Source organism: Pangasianodon hypophthalmus, chromosome 5 (genome assembly GCF_027358585.1).
Source record: "Pangasianodon hypophthalmus isolate fPanHyp1 chromosome 5, fPanHyp1.pri, whole genome shotgun sequence".
Taxonomy (NCBI): Eukaryota; Metazoa; Chordata; class Actinopteri; order Siluriformes; family Pangasiidae; genus Pangasianodon; species Pangasianodon hypophthalmus.
In genome coordinates, this window is record NC_069714.1 from 19,889,667 (window position 1) to 19,908,670 (window position 19,004).

Sequence of the window (19,004 nt, forward strand, 5' to 3'; positions counted from 1 at the left end):
TTCGGTGGGCATTCGGCCTACTTTGTTTCAGGAACACCTGGTGCTGGAGAAGTATGCAGCACAGCTGCAGATGGTTTGCATGCCCTTAAAAGAAGGGCTCAAGAGCACAGACAGCAGGCAGAAAGCTGTGAAGAGCACATGGTGTTCAGATATCGATAAACTCCTTAAACAAGTACTGACTCTAAAGATTTAGGCCACAGATGATTCTATTCCTGCAACAAGCTCAACAGTCATGAACTAAAGGATACTACAGGATCCCCCAGAATACTGATGAGCAAACAAATTGGAAAATTATTGCTTTATTAGAACCAATAAAACCAATAAAAGTCTGTGAACTGAAATTGCACTTGAATAAGAGTTTAACAATAGAACAATAATTTAGCAGGATGCAAAACATTTCACACATTGACTCATAAATAATATAATTGAGCTGTGAAATGCTACCCTATTCCTTTGAGAATGCGGGACAGGTTCAATCTCAGGTCAGAGATTATAGAGTTATGCTATATAGGGTTGTGTGATATTTGCATAGCAAATATCATGTGACGAGGCAGAAATTCACTCTCATAGATGAATGAACATTGTGTACCAGGCCTCACTCTAGGACATAGCAATCAAGAAGACTAGATAATAAACTACATTTCACACAAACAGCAGTTTGGTTCTGTGCAGAAGTCAGTGTAGAATGCACACTCGACTATTTAACCAAGTTCTACCACTTGTGCTACTGTTTCTGCATTGGCAACTGCAGTAGCTACTGCTAATCACCCATGAATGGTGGGAATAATACATGAAGATTATCGTGTTTCCACTAGTCCTTAAAATCACTGATAATGGTTTCATTCATCAGGAAGGAAAAAAAAAAAACTTACATTACATTTATAAGGTTAAATTACCTTCTCTATTCATCAACTGAAGCATGCACCCAGTAAGACTGATCTGATTTTAGCCACTAGCCATGCATAACAGGGCAACCTCCCTATTTTCAGCAGCAGTAATAAAGTGGGTGCTGAATAAGGGAGGCTGAGGAGTGACTACTGTGAGCCTGATTAATGTTTTTATTACTTACTCAGCAGAGATGACTTGGCTTTTCAAATCTAATGTAAATACACATTACTTTAAATGCATGAAATCGAGACTAATACATTGAGGTAGCACAAAGTATGTAAGGTCAGATATTGAAAGGAGGCAGAGATAAATGTTGTGTGGATTCCATACATTCCAGTTCTCGTTATTACAGCTGGTCCGTACTGAAGCTTTCAGAGATAAATACCGTTACATCATGCCATTGTAGAAAGACATTATAAAGAGAATAATTCAAATATTCAAATTGTAAGTACACACAGTTTTTCAAAAAATATATGTCTAGACAGTCAATAAAGAAGGGATCTGAGTTCATAGCTGGCTTGTAACTTAGCCAAGGTCATGACCAAAAACTGGTGCAATACTCTGGGCTAAAGGCTGTAAAACAGCTGGTTGTTGCAGTGCTTCTGTAACCCACTGCTCCACTGAGGAAAGGTGGGTTTATATTCTGGGCTCTGAACAATGCACCAAAACTGTCCAGCTACCTACTGGACTACACCCAGACTATTTTAGGAACAGTTCAAAGCAGTCCATTGGGAATTAACTTATTCTATTCTTTATAAACGAAATGAAATAAAAATAACTTTTTATTATAAAATAACTTTTTAATCTTGTTAAAGGTTATCATATATTCAATTCTGCATGACTTTAGTGTACAGAAAATAATTTGTATACTAATATAACAGTCAAGCAGTGCAATGAATCTTTAATACTTTTGGCTTTGAGTAAAACAGATTGTAGTGTTAAATGCTGCCTAACACACTATTAGCAAACCAAACCAACCCTGGTAAAAGAAACCATTTTATCTTTTCACATTTTTCCCCATTCATTACTCTCTTACCTCCTGATCCACTGGATTAGGTCCCCCTGTTTACAAAGCTGTCATAGTCCACAAATCCAGATAGAAGGTCACACAGAGTCAGCTTCAAGCTGCCTATACACACTGAACTACCTTAATGCCACGCCTTTGCTCATGACATCAGAAAGCTTGGCTTCGCATACCTCTCTCACTCCAGCCAGCTGTCACAGAGAACCCCTCCACTGCTGAAGAGCTGTGCGCATGTGCGTAAGAGTGTGTGTAAGAGTAGATGATTCTGCTAGTGCAGCCTCAGACAATTGTAAGCAGACTAGTAATCAGCTTTGACTCTGTGGAAGGCGGATAAACGACTATGCTGCGGCCCTCCAAGCATTAACACACTTATCTCTCATACTGTGTCTGAAACTATGAGGCAGGACTTGCACTAATTCAATCAGGCTTTATCTTTATCAGCCTAAGCGAGGGCATGTGCATTCTTGCAGCTGACATTTACACAATACCCCCCTCTTACTTCAAATGTAGTTGATCAGCAAAAACATGTTTGGTGTCTGAAGTCTGCTTTTTTAGTTTGCACTGAACCTACAAGGCTGCTGTTGTTAACTAGTAAGGGAAGTTTACTGCTACCAATTTAGCACTATGCAAACTGTAGGTCTAAACCGTAATGCATTCACTTCTAACCATATCAAGCTGTTTTCAGTCTCAAATAATACTGAGTAGTCTCAAGTAAGCTAGATGGAGATATATGTTCCATCTAGAACCCTAAGAGTACTCAGGCAAAATTGTTCATTACAAGTCTGAGGCTTTATTAGGAGGTCTTTCTGGGGTGGGCTAAAATCTATATGAAAAGAAGAACTGGAAAAGCTTTCTGTCTGCATTTACAGTGAAGAAACTTATTAATAAAGTATCAGTAAAGCTTACAGAGCCACAGAATAGAAAACAACATAGTATCAGTAATTTCTTTAAATGACACTGTATGTGTATTTTGCATCGTCTGGGATTGTTCTGATAATATCTACCCACGCTTGGTGAATATGTCCTCTCTAATGCAGCCATCAAACCTGCTACATGTAAACTATGTCCCATACCCATACTTAGTTTGTATTTTATGAAATATTATATAAATATCAAGTTTGACCATCACATACCCACACACATGGAACATGTAAAAGCGTGAATTTTAATTTTATGTAACTGAACTGAAAAGGTGCAGTCTTCACTGCACTGCAACAGCATGATATATGTACTCACATTCCTGCACAGACATGTTGAGCCCCAGTGGTGTAATTAACCCATGTGACAAAAAGCTGAATTTACCAAGCCTGTGCTTTTGAAGTGCAAAGTTAACCTAACCAGCCTGTGATAAAAAAGATTGATGTCTGAAACAATAGCTCATCAACACACAACAATTGCTGATTAGATTAATTTCCCTCAGTATCGATTGCTGATATAGTGATTATCATTTAGTCAAGACAAGATTGCCAACATATGAGCCAAATAGTCATTGTAGTGAGTGATTGTTCTCTGAATACAGATACAACTGCTGTGGATGGTTATACATGGAAGATTTGTACGTCTCAAAAACAGTTTATGCTTCACCCTTTCTTTCGTGTATAATCTCATCTGCATACTATGGATTTGTGCGTTCTAAGAGCTGCTGCTGTAATCATGAAGACTGTCCTGTATTTATCCCAAGACACTTGTTCACAATATGATACTAAACATCCTTTCAACACACTTAATACTGTTTTTCTTTACTTTTCTACAGCTGCATACTGTAATGATTTATAATCCCACTATCTGGTGTCACCCAGAAAGCACGGATTCTCATTTGCATCTGGTTCCTCTCAAAGTTGTCTTCATGTTGTCTCAGGGAGTCTTTATTTGCCACTGTTACCTCTGGCTTTCTCATTTTGTATCTAAATCTATATCTGGATTTCTGGAAAGCTGCTTTTTGAGAATGTCTAATGTTAAAGCACTTTATAAATCAAGTGGAATTGAATTAATCATAGTTCTTGTTTGAAAACTTTTTGCAAGATTTATCATATATCTGAAGAACCAGTATTTGCATAAAATGCTTTGCAACAAAACATGTTTTTATATAAGTATTACATGAAATTAATACACTTCTAGAACACTGGGTGCAGGAGAACAAGGATGCTAGTCCATCACTGGGCGCACACACACACACACACACACACACACACACACAAACACAGAAATTTAGAGTAGCCAGTTGACTTGCCAGCATGAGTCTGTGAGGTGGGAGGAAACCTGAGTAGCCAGAGGAACCCCAGAGTGACCAAGACAACCTGCTGTGCCAACATGCCACCCTGATCCAAGATCTAGTACACATCCTTATTGTTATTTGGATAATATGGTGCTAAATTATCACTTGGGACCTCTTGGTTTGATGTTCAGAATGGCATTTCCATTAGTACCACAAATCACAACTGTACAATAGATCTGTTTTAAGCATGGCCAGTTATGATCTGCATTTGTGATGTGTTCAGGATGACAAGATGATGCTGGGACAGCTCAGGAAAGAGCTCTGAGCTGAACTAAGCCAAGCCAAGCCAGCTGTAGCTCTTTAAACCTGCAGACAGATGGGCTGCTGACACATTGATCATGAAAGCAATCAGGCAGAGAGAAACTGTGGGAGAGTATAAACAGCCAGCCGCATCATCTTCAGTCTCACTCAGCTGCTGTTACCATTCATTATATTTTATATTGAACTTGTTGCACTGATATAAAACTGAAAGCGTTCAGCGTTTGGCCAAATGAGCTAATGTCTGAGCTAGTCAGCAACACCCACTCTGCTTTATTCCGTATACTGCAAACAAGGAAATCAGCAATGGAAAATTACAGCCATATCAGTATAGTGTAGCTTTCGTCAAATGCTCAGTCAACATTGGGGATTTACTTTATATACAGCTACAGTCAGAGGACACGTTACACTGTGCTGTAGCCTAATTCCCTTGTCTCTCTCGTAGTTTAATAGAGAAATATCTTCCATGTTTGATTTGTTCGCTTTGTATAGTTTGTAATATGGACCTTGGTTTTTCAGGGCCACATTACATTGTGACACTTTTTTTTTTTTCATGGGAGCTCTGTTGACATATCAGTAAATGTAGGCGTATTTCTGATTGTGAATGTGCTGTAATAAGAACAATACAAGAACAGGACAAATACCACCGAAATAATCAATTAACAAAAAAAGGGAGAGGCCCAAAAAATTCTTATCCTCTTAATACTCTTATCCTTTAAGAGGAGATTACACCTGCATGTTCAAACACGACCCATAATCTCACTGGCGTTTACACAAAAAATAACTCTCAGGCTATTTGACATACTTCAGCGAGTAGGCTATTTGGACTTCTGAATCATTGTTTGCGGTGTGGAAAGTTTTATTCAGCAAGCTGCATTGAGAGCGGCAAAGCATAAAGGCAGGAAGAGGTGACCTTGAGATCACAGCGGTGGCTCTCTTATACAGAGTGCAAGTAAAGCACAGCTACATGGTGAGAGGGGTCTTTTTGTTGTTCGTTAGTTTCCATCCCCCTTGCCCCAGTCTGCAGGACAATGTTGATCTTGCCAGTTTTCCTGTCTCCTTTTGAAAAGAGGGGCAATGTTAAAAACACAGTGTGCTGACAAGATCTGTCGGCAAAGCTGCCTGCAAGGTGTGATGACCATAAATGAAAGCATTATACTTGTTGGGATTGCAAAACATGGCTGCATGTTAAAACAAATGCAATTCTCACTGCTTTTGAATGAAGTCTAGCCTTTCAGGAGTGCCAGAAAAGTGTCAGATACTGAGGTAGGTTTCAGGGATTTGAGTGTAAAATAGGTGTGCTTTGAGCCCTCCAGAAGTATTGTTATAAGGCAGGATATCTGACAGGAGGTAAGGCAGCAGAAGAGTGTGTGTAATGAAGACAGAGAAAGAGAGATATTCCCAATGGAAAGACAAAACCCAGAGCCAGGGCCACAGCTGGTAATATTGTAAGAGAGGTCACTAACAGTAAACAGACGCTTCTTAGGGAAGGTCTGGGAAGACCATTACTCCAATAACACTGTGTGTGTGTGTGTGTGTGTGTTTGTGTGTGGGGGGAGGGGATGGTGGACAGAGAGAGAGAGAGAGAGAGAGAGAGAGTCATTCTGTATGTGAAACCACCATGTCCTCTGCGCATACCCCCTTACTTGAACCAAAACAAAGTGTTTTTTCCCACACTGCACCCCTCTGCTGCCCCCTAAAACCCCACTAGCCCTTTCTCACTCTCTCACAGAGGAATATAACCATCTCAGAGAGATTACAGCACTGTGATATAAATCAGTCCATTCCACCCAGTAAATAATGCGACAAAAATTGGGGCAGTGAGGGCAGAGATCTAAGGTTGTTACAATTTTGAAAGCAATACATTGGATTTGAATGCTAAATCTGAAGGCGAAAATAGAGTTCACTGAAAGAGCGAGTTGTGTTAAGTAGAAAAATCGCCATCCGCGATCCCCATTTAGTCACATTAGGATTCACTTTAAACAAGTGCAGTCAGAGGACATTATACTCTGATTCTGAAATTGATAAAATCATGGTGTTTCACGTCTCTCACAATGTAAGCATTAAATTATATCTTCAATTTGTTGGGTATGAATACAATATCAAATATCAAACATTAACATTGTCATTGTTTCTCCAGAGAGCTCTGCTTATGTTCATGCTCATTTTAATGGGAGGTTTCAATGAATTTACTTGTAATGTAGCATCCGGCAAAGGTCAGAAAAAAAAGTCTCTCCCTGATGGACGGCCACCCTGTCATTCACCCATGGCTTCTCCTGGGCCTAATACATCCTGAACACAAAGTTCCCAGCACATACACAGACACAAGCCAAGGCCAGCTGAAATCTCTCTCTCTCTCTTTCTCTCTCTCTCTCTCTCTCTCTCTCTCACACACACACAAATGCAATCTCTCTGGATACTGGTTAGAGTATCTGCCAAGGCTTTAGATAAAGAAGCAGCAGGGAACTTGTTCCAATCAGAAATTTACTTGAATATGATGTACTGTTTACAAGATAAGCCAGCTACACTTAGGAGTTCTGAGTGCTACACTGAAGGCTCCCAACAAACACATGCCTTAATACAACTGTGTGTCAGTCATTAAGGGGTAGAACATGCAGAAATAAAAGTATGTTAGTAAAGCGCCAACATTTACATAAATGCAGAAAAATGGCATTGCATCTGAAGTCATAATTATGACCATTACACAGCATCTTTTCTTCAAAGACAACGGTGCATTGTCTGTGCAGAAATACTTGCCAAAGAAACAGAAGCTAGTAACAGATCACATGCTTAGTGGCTTCAAATAAAAACAAAGAGCACACAAAAACTGAGCAGACTTCACTAGGACTTATCGTTTTATCCTAAAATGCTGAATAAATGTACTAGAATGTATAAGAATATTTATTTTTGGGGGGACTATAGATATAGTGGGGGACTATAGATTTAGTTACAGATTTATATAAATAACCAGTAATTTTTTTATTCAGCTCTGCAAAAAGATATCATTTGTGCCACGAAATACTGATATTATATAATGAATTATAATTTAGAACAGCAGTTGCTTGCTTGCAGGGCAATATACAGTGACAACTGAAAATCAAGTTTTTCTAAATTGCCAGCTATTAGTTCATCATACTGCATCTGCATCTGCATATTCATACTGAATTTAGTATGAATATGAATTTATGGTGGCACATTGTCACCTCACAGCTCCAGGGTCCTCAGCTTGGGCTACTGTTTATGTTTATGTTCTCCATGTATCCATGTGGGTTTCATCCACGTTCTCAGTTTCTTCCCACCCCCCAAAACATGCAGGTAGGTCAACTGCCTACTCTAAAAGTGCCCCTAGGTGTCAATGAGTGTGTGAATATGTGTGTGGATGCTGCCCTGTGATGAAATGGCGTCCCATTCCGGGTATATTCACACCTCTTGCCCAGTGTTCCCAGGATAGACTCTAGAACCACTGCAACCCTGACAGTTATAAGTAATTGGATGTTATAATATATACTATATTTGCATAGTCAATGTTCAATTTTCCCAGATGGTTCATTATTTTTGTATACACTAAAAAAAATAAAATTGATGGTTTTCATATGTGATTTTACATGGCATTACTGTTTCACTGGCATACTGTAAGCAAAACCAAATATTGTTTATATATACACTCACCATCCATTTTAATAGGAACACCTGTACACCTGCTCATTTATGCAGTTATCCAATCAGCCAATCATGTGGCAGCTGCACAATGCACAAAATCACCAGACTGTGTAAACTCTAGAGACTGTTGTGATATCTCTTTTATTTTATTGACACACTATTGCCTAAAATGTAAATAAAATTTGCAAGTGTATTTGCATTGCAACTGTGGTTTTGTATACTATTCATATCATAGTATAAGTATTCACTATAACCTTCTTTCTTTTCAGTTTCTTTTCAGGCTCTTGTACTGTAGCCATAACAAACATGCTTTGTTGATGCATCATTTCATGCCTTCGTGTTTGTGTGTTTTAATGGGTAGGTATAATTGTGAAAGCATTGAGTCTGTGTCAGAATTGGGTTTCCATGTGTCAAGAGGAAATGTGTGGCCAGGCATGCGTGTGTGTTTGCTCCTAGGCCGGTTGTACAGATACACAACAGAGATAAATCACGGGCTCTAGTAGTGCTGCCAAAAAATACACGTCACACACGAGGAATTCACAAGCATGCTGAAATCACACATGGCATCTTCCAGAATGTAGTTATTAGCCGTGTCTGTCTCTGAACCCCTATAATCCATAAATCCAGACCATGTGCAATGCCCTTTAGCTTTATGTTCATTATTCTGCATCCAACAGCGAAACAAAAACAGCCCAGTCTGCGCTAATGTCACCTCATTTTCTCCCTAAGTACTACGTTCTACCCCCCAATGAACACCTAGTTATCTCCCCAAAAACATCCTATTTACTTTAATTAGCTTCCCCAATCCCTGGTACACACGTCTTTTTCCTTTTAAGGGCAAAATAATTCACCAGAGAACCTTGTAGTTCTGCTCAGACTGGACAATGACTAAAACAGAATGAATCTCTACACCTTGAGCAGGACCGAAGGATACACGTGCACTTACACTCTCTTTTAGGGTCCATTAGGGTCCATGGAAATGTTTTCCTTCAGACCTCAGCAAAACAGTACCAGACCTAGTGGTGTTAAATGGGGCTATTGAGAGAGCGGGATGGGAGGGGAAAGTGTATGTGCATGTCCGTGTGGTATGTGGAGGAGTCATGACATATGGTATGTACTGTAGATGTATGGCACGTGCAGACAGAGTGAGCATTATGCAGAACACTGGGGGAGTTTTATGTATGTGCACCCCTGTAACTCATGTTAGTATATTAAACCTATATTTCATGATCTGGAAATAAATTTAGCATGTAGTCACAATTATATTAGTATACACTAAAGACCTGCAGACACTTAAGGCAATAAAAAAAAACTTAACAGAAATTCTAGCTTAAATGTTTATCTTACCTGTGGATGAAAATGTGTAGGCACCTCACAACCTGATTTCAATTCAATTTTATAAAACAATTTTAGATTTCTAACTGTTAGTGAAAAAAGGGGGTTCTGCTAGGGTTTTTGAATGTTTAAAGGTTCTACATTTCTAACAGTGTTTTTACATACAGAAAACAGTGGGACAAACTAAAACTAAAACTAAACAGTTGGGGGTGCGGTGCCTTGCTCAAGGGATTCCATACTCAGAATTTGTGCCCTGCATTTAACCAATCCAAGTGCACACACACAGTAGTGAACACACACCCGGAGCAGATGGAGCACACACCCTGTGAACACACACCGGAGCAGTGGTTTTTGCAAGTCCGAGACTCTAACCATTAGGCCATGACTGCCCAAAAAAAAAAAAGTAGAAGCCTGAGTACATCAGTGCAAAATCTCTCAAAAGTGAATTACAGAGGTGCCAACATTACTAACAAGAAAATCCTAGCAGGCAGACAGAAAAAAACAGAATTTTACCACAGTGGATGAGACGCCTATATATTTATCTGGGCACTAAGCAACAGAAGACAATGGCAAGGCAAAAGTCCAGAGTAAGAAGACCACAGTCCCACCCACTTACAGAAAGATGGAGCAAAGCTAAAATATCCAGTAAAGCTGGGTTTACATTGGTTGATTTGTAACACAGTTTTGTCGTCACAGAAAAAAATCGTGCATCGTAAAAGAATTCTTTGATCATGATTTGATATCAGTGGTCTCAGTATGCATAATGTGGTGGCCGATTTAGTGCCATTGCAACCAAAGACAGTAGACAGTTCTGGCAGTGTCAGACATTTTTTTAAATTACAAACTGTGGCCACTGTGGCCATTGCTACAACACCCTTTTAAAAGCTACTAATGGGATGACAGTAGCATGGATGCGAAACTCATGGGACAATGGCAATGATCCAAATCATACTGACCGATGACATAAGCAGGACGTAGTAATTGTCTTTAATCATCATCTTCTATCTTTGCACTGAGCAATTTTATTACCATGTCTGACTGCTGCTTTATCTGAAACAGTAGAATAGAGTAGGTTTTCAGCTGTCTCCCATATCACTGTCAAAAATCCTTTATGCTACAGCTAAACTGTAGAGGTTGGCACTTCTGGAATAATAATGCATAAAGGAATTGATTATTTCCCCATCGCTACTCTTACCTCATATTTACCACTTCTCATTCACAGTAATTATGATAGCTATCATTATTGAATTAGAGCATGTGTGTGAACAACTGGGGGAAAAGTGCAAAAAATTCAAAGAATGAAAACACCGGCCAGAATTCACAGTAACCCAATGCTCTGTGCTGTGGTTCACAAATAAATGTGTCCATGGTGATATTTTGGTACTGAGTAAAAGAATAAATGACATCATAGGTGAACAATAACCCACACTTTTGGCTTTCTCATCGGCAAATTCCAAGACCAGCTGTCGAGAGGGAGAGCCTGCCAGCTCCAGCAGTGCAAAATACATTTCATTACCCAGACTCCTCTCCAACACCTGAAGTTTCACACACTGGACTTATATAAGTGATGGCAAGGTAGTTAATCTGTCTTGATTTTAAGAAAACCCAGTCATCAAAAGCCATTACGCTGGAAGCAGCACTGACAGGAGTGTGTGTGGGGTAGTGCAGCACAGACACAGCTGAGTGACTAAGGCCTGTTTGGCTTTCCAGACAGTTTCACCACACAGTTTCACCACAGTCAGCATTGGGTAGCAGTTCCAGAGGCACCAAAGCTCTGCACCCATATTACACAATCATCTCCCTGCAATTAGGGATCATGTTGTATTACAAAATCCCTTTCTCCCAATAGAAGTCCCCTGACAATGAACATCAGATATTTCTAGAAGCAAATGTAGGCTCTTATGAAAACATTTGAATTCTCTACCTCACTTTAATTACAGTAGACGGAAAATGATAGAGATGCACAGATAAAGAAGGACAGACAAGCCATAAGAGGACAGGTTGCACTAAAAGAATGACCCATATCTGACATCTGATATTATCAACAATTCATATGCCAAATAGCAAAACTAAAATAGCATTTCTAGTATTTCTGGATAAACTTCATGAAAAGAGTGACAGCCGTTTGAAAGCCACTCCCAGAGAAAATGCTTCCAGCTACTGGACTGCTGACAGCTTACTTCATTCTCAGCAAGCTGAACCTGAGCACTAATTTCAAAATTATTGACTTGTATTTAAGACCACAGACACTGAACTATTCAGCCAACTTCAGCTCCATGCTTCTGAACTTATATCTTCTGCATATAGCTAACGCTTCCTGAGCCTTATTGGGTTTGTTGGAACGCTAAAGATATTATCTGTCTTATGTGATTCGCCTGAATAAACAAGCAGTGGTGCAATTTCCAACCATCTTTGAAGAAATGATTCTTGATAGATAAGACATGTGCCTTTAAAGCTCTAATTAAAACGTAATTTCCTGAATATACACAAATTAGAAGAACTATACTTTATGTAATACCATGATTCCTGCCTCTGTTCCCTATGGTCTGTTTCCCACGATCCCTCTTTGCTCTACTTTGGGGCAGGAAACAGGGAAAAGTCAAAGGTTGTTTAAAAGCCTGCAAGAACCAGGATGTTAATTAAAGCTTGAAAGTCACAAACAGCAATACAACCAGATAATGTTGCACAACAAACATGCACACCACTTTAAAGGGTCATCTCTGAACACTCTTGACCTCACTGACAAGTTTTGTGTATGTGTGTGTGTGTGTGTGTGTGTGTATGCTTGTATGAAACAAAAAGAGAGAGAAGTGGTGAGTAGCAGACTAGCATACAAAGGAAGCAAATTTACAAACTATAATAGTGCAGTTGAATCTCTGCTGTAGTAATTTCTTTCCATTTTGTGATGCTTTATTCCTTTAGTCCTTAATCCGTAAAATGAAACACGTCTATTATTTTAATATATGAATTACGTCATTGCCATGTCATTTCCTTACAGCGACAGACTGTACGTCACACTGAATGTCTGTTGCCAAGTTGGAAATGGATGAGTTTGGAAAATTACGAATTGAGACAAAGCCAGATATCTCATGGACATGCTCTATACGTACAGTAAATACTGAAACATCTATTAAAATTCTATTAAAATTTCCATTGTAGAAAGCACTGTGGAAGTGCACTGGATGAAAAAAATCATACTGCAGTTATAATGCTACACATTGAGACTGCAACTATAATATGTTTTGCAATATATAAATATAAATATAAATATAAAATACTAGTGACACTTTTGCTGCATCATGACTACTGGTGGAACTGCATTAACCCCTTAAATCCCAGCTTATTTTTTAGTTATTCAGCATATTATTCAGTAAATACTATTAATTATTCAGTATCTACAGTGAGACTAATAGCAAAGTGCTGCAGTAACGAGAGTGACAAATGCAAGTTTAGATGTACTGAAGGGTCCAGGAAATTTTGGGTCTAATTTTACAGCCCAATCATCAAAACACCCACAAAACATTCTGAAAAATTTGTATTGCAAAGGCCAATAATGTGATGGCAATTAACAATAGTATAATGTACAACAACTAGCAAGTTTATCTAGCTAACGCAGACCACGACACTGAGGCTGACCAGTGTTTGCTCACCTGTTTGTCTGCAAACACTGCCCAGGCTCAATGTTAACAATACTCATTATTTGGAAGCATAACAGTAGATGTTTTCAGTACAACATTAGCTACCATTATCTAATTATACTGAATTCATAACACTACCATACATCATTAGTCTACTGTTATGTTAAAGATGACTTTTTTGTAGCTTGCTAGATGGCAAACAACTGTTGCTTAGGTGTGTGCCTACTCTGGTCATACACATATAGAAGCAATCACATTATGTCAGTTTGTATGGAGGTGGATTAGTATTTTACCCCATCCTTCATTTCCAGTCTGATAAAGTCACTGGGTCTAACCTGGTCACGCCAGTGTAAACGGTGTGGCTACACCCTGCTGTAGACAGCTGATTACCTGGCTCAGGTGTGCTAGGAACTGAAACAGAATATCCTGGCTGGGAGTCTCTGAGGACTGGATTGAGAATCTGTGCATTAGACTACAATGACCTGACAATGGTAATGAGTGTAAGAGTGTAACCCCATTTAGTCCAGAAATCTAGAGCTTACCGTTTGTGCATTGGCCGGCTGTGTTGTGCGTCCTGACAAACATCTCCATCCATTCCACTGCTCGGCTGCATGCCTCTCACACAATGCCTTGGACTGCAAAACAAAAATAACCCTGAAACAAGAAAAGCAAGCAAGCGCGCGCGCGCACACACACACACACAGACACACACTTCCTGACTGCGCACCTTCTGAGCTCAATGAAGCAACCTGGCAGGAATAGTGAGCTGTGTGCGCCGGCTGCGCCTATAACAAAGCTCCAGTGTTACTGATGGGGAAAATATTCTAATGAGCCTCTGTAATTACCAAAGAAAATGTGTCACAAGTTATGAAACTTACCCTGCTCCTCCTTGATCCTCACGGTTCTCAACTCTCATCAGTCTCTCTGCGTTAAAATGTCACTTTAATTAACCCTAAAGCACTAACGCTTATCTGCCCCACTGCTTTCCACATCGTTTTCCACCCAGGCAAGCTGCTTGTGTCCCGCTTCCCTTTGAAACTCAGAATCCTGCAACTCCTACCATTTTTTTTCCTTTCTCTAGCAGTCCTGGCCCACTCAACAGTCGCTTCTCTGTTTCGGATCCCCGCCTGCACACACTTGCTCTTTAACTCTGCAGTGGAAGACAGCAGAGTACATATTCCAGTCATGACACGATGGGCCGAGTCTGTGCCAATAAGCGCCCCCTGCGCTCCTCTTCCACACAGTGCGCAGCTTTCTCAACGCGTCCACGCTGTACACTGGGTCGTATTTTCCGCCCCAGCAAAAATGAACAGTGAATAATGTGCTGCGCTTAAAGCCCACATACAACAGGGACAATATGCAGGACACAGAGAGAAGCAGTTCATGTAGCCCAGTATTGTCACTGCTTACAATATGTGCATCTTTTCTGAATAAAGTCCCTGCTCCTGTGTCATTTTGTCACTGCTTCTGGTCATCTCTGCATAAAGTCACTGCTTCTGGTCAACTTCTCTGAGTAAAGTCACTGATCCTGTGTCATTTTGTCACTGCTCCTGGTCATCTTCTCTAAATAAAGTCACTGCTCCTGTATCATTTTGTCACCACGTCTGGTCATCTTCTCTGAGTAAAGTCACTGCTCCTGTGTCATTTCTTCACCACTTCTGGTCATCTTCTCTGAATAAAGTCACTTCTTCTGTATCATTTTGTCACTGCTTCTGGTCATTTTCTCCAAATAGTCACTGATCCTGTGTCATTTTGTCACTGCTTATGGTCATGTTCTCCGAATAAAGTCACTTCTCCTATATCATTTTGTCACTGCTTCTGGTCATCTTCTCCAAATAAAGTCACTGATCCTGTGTCATTTTGTCACCACTTCTGGTCACCTTCTCTGAATACAGTCACTGATCCTGTGTCATTTTGTCACCACTTCTGGTCACCTTCTCTGAATACAGTCACTGTTCCTCTGTCATTTTGTCATCTCTGGTCATCCTGTCTGAATATGGTCACTGCTCCTGTGTCATTTTGTCACTGCTTCTGGTCATCTTCTCTGAATAAAGTCCCTGCTCCTGTGTCATTTTGTCACTGCTTCTGGTCATCTTCTCTGAATAAAGTCCCTGCTCCTGTGTCATTTTGTCACTGCTTCTGGTCATCTTCTCTGAATAAAGTCACTGCTCCTGTGTCATTTTGTCACGACTTCTGGTCATCTTCTCTGAATAAAGTCACTGCTCCTGTGTCATTTTGTCACTGTTTCTGGTCATCTTCTCTGAATACAGTCACTGCTCCTGTGTCATTTTTTCAACTTTACTGAATGTTACAGGGTACATGCACCATCTTCAAATAAATATAAAAGTGTATGTACAACTTGGCTAAAAGTTGTGCACCTAACATGGTGTAATATAAGAAAAAAATTAAAATACAAGAGGCTTCGCTAACCTGACTGTAATATAGCCCATATGCAAATACAGTAAAAGTTTCATTAGAGCTGCATGGGTTGCTCGTCCCAGTCATCACAAACAAAGCTCTGGTGAATTTCTGGCCCAACACTGTCATCTTGTGGCCCAGATGTTGTAGCACGGCTTCGTAGTCCAGAGCAGAGTTACTCAGATTCAGTCTGTGGAGCCTCACTGCCATCTACATTTTCAGATTTTTTCCTGCTTCAGCACAGCTGGCCCATCTTATGGAGAGCTTTATAACAGTCCACGAGTGTGGAAAACCTGAAACATTGCAGGGCAGTTGAGATACCCGGTCCAAAAGACAGCTTTTTAATGCCAAGTAGCCTGGAAACAACCACAGAAGCCATTGTAGAATTGTGTAACCATTCTCAAAAGTTCACTTTTTACTAAACACCTAAAAAATTTTTCCTCTAAGATTTTGATAACTTTATTGTAAATACTTGATGTTAGAGCTGATCCCCTGCCATTACTAAGAGTTCATAAGTATGGTCAATAGGGCCATTCACTGGGGGATTTATTGTTTGCCATGGCAAGGATTACTGCTTTATTATTATATTATATTATATTATATTATATTATATTATATTATATTATATTATATTATATTATATTATATTATATTATATTATATCATATTATATTATATTATATTATATTATATTATATTATATTACCATGTGACCTGTAAGCCCTATTGCCTTTATATCCCTGAGAACAGGAGAAACTTGGCTTAATTTATTACCCTTCTAGGTCTATCCATAAGCCATGAAAACCACTGAATTACACGTGAAGTGGGGCTCTGCCAGCATGTTTAAATATTAGGTAAAAGTATTTATACTGATCTTATTTATACAGTGTTAGGGGGTTTGTGGGCGTGGGTAAGTTACGTTGGTGCAGAATGTGTCCTACAGAGGAGTCTAGTGAAAGCTGGTGACACAAAAGCGTCTGCTTTGATATTAGATGGCATTAGTATATTTAATAAAAAAGTGTAATAATAAACATATTTGCCAGATTTTCCAATGTAACAATCAAACTGTTCCTAGAGGTAAATTCCATTGGGAAGCCTATATTGACAATATAGAATGGAGAAAAGCATGGCTGTTGCCTCATAAGTATTGTATTACCAACAAGACCAAATAAGTCCCTTTTAATATCTTGCACAAGATACGTGTGAAACGTTAATAATTTTTTTTTTTTAAATTGTGAAATCATTCAGAAGTTTTGGTCTAATTTATATTCTCACTTAGCTAAAGCCCCTGTTATTGCCCAGTCCTTTAATTTAAAAGATATTATTTGCTATTATACTGACAATTCCAACAAGTCACTGGAATACATCCTCAACTTTTTTATTTTGTTTGGTAAATTTTTATCCATAAACAGAACATTTCAAACTCACAGCCTACTCTCTCACATTTTTTAATGTTAATACTTTTTATTTAACTAATACTAAAAAATATAAAAGATTCCTGAAACACTATGAGAGATGTTTTGGTGATACTGTTGATGAGGTATAAGCTACTTTCTTCTACTTGTTAATGTTTTGACTTGTTTTTTTTTTGTTGTTGTTGTTGTTTCACATGTTACAAATTGTATGTAAGTGCTTATTATTGTTCTGCTGAAGGTGTTTCTACAGTACCATCTCTGTTTCTTTAATAAAAAAAGTCTAGTGAAAGTTTGATACAAGGCTGATTCCACAATTGGAGTGCCATTTGTGTCCATTTTATTTTCAGTATAATTGTGAAATTGATTGACAAGTTCACTCTGAAAGTAGCTTAAAACCCTGTTGCCCAAATTATAGATCATTAGTAAATCAGGTTGTCTGGTGCAGTCACAACAACCTGGAGCTGAACACGCTCAAAACTGTGGAGATGATAGTGGACTTCAGGAGAAACCCCCCTGCTCTCCCCCTTCTCACCATCATGGACAGCACTGTGGCTGCAGTGGAGTCATTCAAGTTCCTGGGCACCACCATCTCTCAGGACCTGAAGTGGGACATTCACATTGACTCCATTGTGAAAATGGCCCAGCAGAGGTTGTTCTTCCTTTGTCAACTGAAAAAGTTCAACCTGCCAAACCTGTCTGGTTTGGGTCAGCCAGCAAATCAGATATAAGAAGACTGCAACGGACTGTTAGGACAGCAGAAAGGATCATTGGTGTGCACCTGCCCAACCTTCAGGACTTGTACAACTCCAGAGTGAAGAAGCGGGCAGCTAACATCATCACAGACCCCTCTCACCCCGGCCACAACCTGTTTGCACTCCTCCCTTCAGGCAGACGTTACAGATCTCTGTGCACTAGAACATCTAGGCATAAAAACAGTTTTTTCCCCCATGCCATCTCCAGCTTAAACAGCTAACACAGGAATCATTACCTGTGGTTTTTTATTCTATAATTCATTTCTGTAATTCATCCTCCATCTCTAATTACTACCTCTTTCTCAAGTATTATGTAAATACATATGCATATCTCTTTATTTATACAGCTGTATATAGAGTAAATAATGCACAAATCTGTACATAAATCTTCTGTTCCAGATTCATACACATTATTATTTTTTTATTTTTTATTTTTATTTTTTTATTGGTAAGTCTTACTATTTAAATGTTTTTTGTTCTCATGTAAGATATGTATGTATGTACCAAGAGCACCTTAAAGAAAACCACAACAAATTCCTTGTGTGTCTGTGCTTGGCGAATAAAGCTAATTCTGATTCTGATTCTGATTCTGCTAATTCTATGCTATGTTTTTTACTTTCAACCCTTTTAATCGGTTTAAAGCAAAATGCATCCATTGTCAGTAAAGAAACCACTTAAAATTATAATTGTTGACTGAATGGTTTCAACATTGAAAATTAAGATTCATTTTTAAGAGTTACAAAGAGTTATCACCCATACAACCTGTGAGAGAACACGGACATTCAACTAGTAGACTGGGTTGCTCTAATTAAGATTAGCCTCTGATTAAGCCTATTCAAAGACTTAATTATGGTGTATAATGTAGCACTGCTCATCACCTTGAAACTGTCCCTGAATGTTTTGTAATCTCAGTAGGGTGACAGAGGTCTGATATTAAATAAGGGCTTCTTGTTCTATGCAGTCATGTTTACAATTATTAATGAGCCTGCTGGTTCCCTACATGGAATACAGTTTAATATGAAAATACTTCAGGGTCATGTTAAAGGTATAATCAGGAGTTGCTTTAGAGCTACTATAAATTAAGCATAAATTGACTAGTGTCACTAGCATTACGCGTTATGAGGGAAGCTTACCATGATGTATGGTGTCATTTGATGGACTGGTGTCCCACCCAGGGTGTATTACCTCCTCGTGCGTAGTGCTCTCATGATAAAGTCCATTAATAAAACTAAATAAACTATTAATAAATCTATTAGACAACAATGGTATGTTAGTAGTGCATACGGCTTTTCACCTGAATAATATTAGAGCATTTTCCTCATATGTGAGCATTTTTACCCC

At 39.0% G+C, this 19,004-nt stretch overlaps 1 protein-coding gene across 4 annotated transcripts in view; it reads right to left on the bottom strand.

Annotated features, from left to right (window-relative positions):
* The window catches only part of cobll1b (cordon-bleu WH2 repeat protein-like 1b), a 39,566-nt gene extending 25,296 nt beyond the window's left edge, over nt 1-14,270 (bottom strand). Inside the window, exons 1-2 of one of the 4 annotated variants that reach the window (XM_026912404.3) lie at nt 13,957-14,270; nt 13,621-13,713 (exon numbers count right to left, since the gene is read on the bottom strand). In XM_026912404.3, coding sequence (XP_026768205.3) covers nt 13,621-13,713; nt 13,957-13,994 — 131 coding nt within the window. In that variant the 5' untranslated portion in view covers nt 13,995-14,270. The other 3 variants (XM_026912411.3, XM_034304586.2, XM_026912423.3) reach the window with 3 other exon arrangements.
* Nucleotides 14,271-19,004: the final 4,734 nt, after the last annotated feature.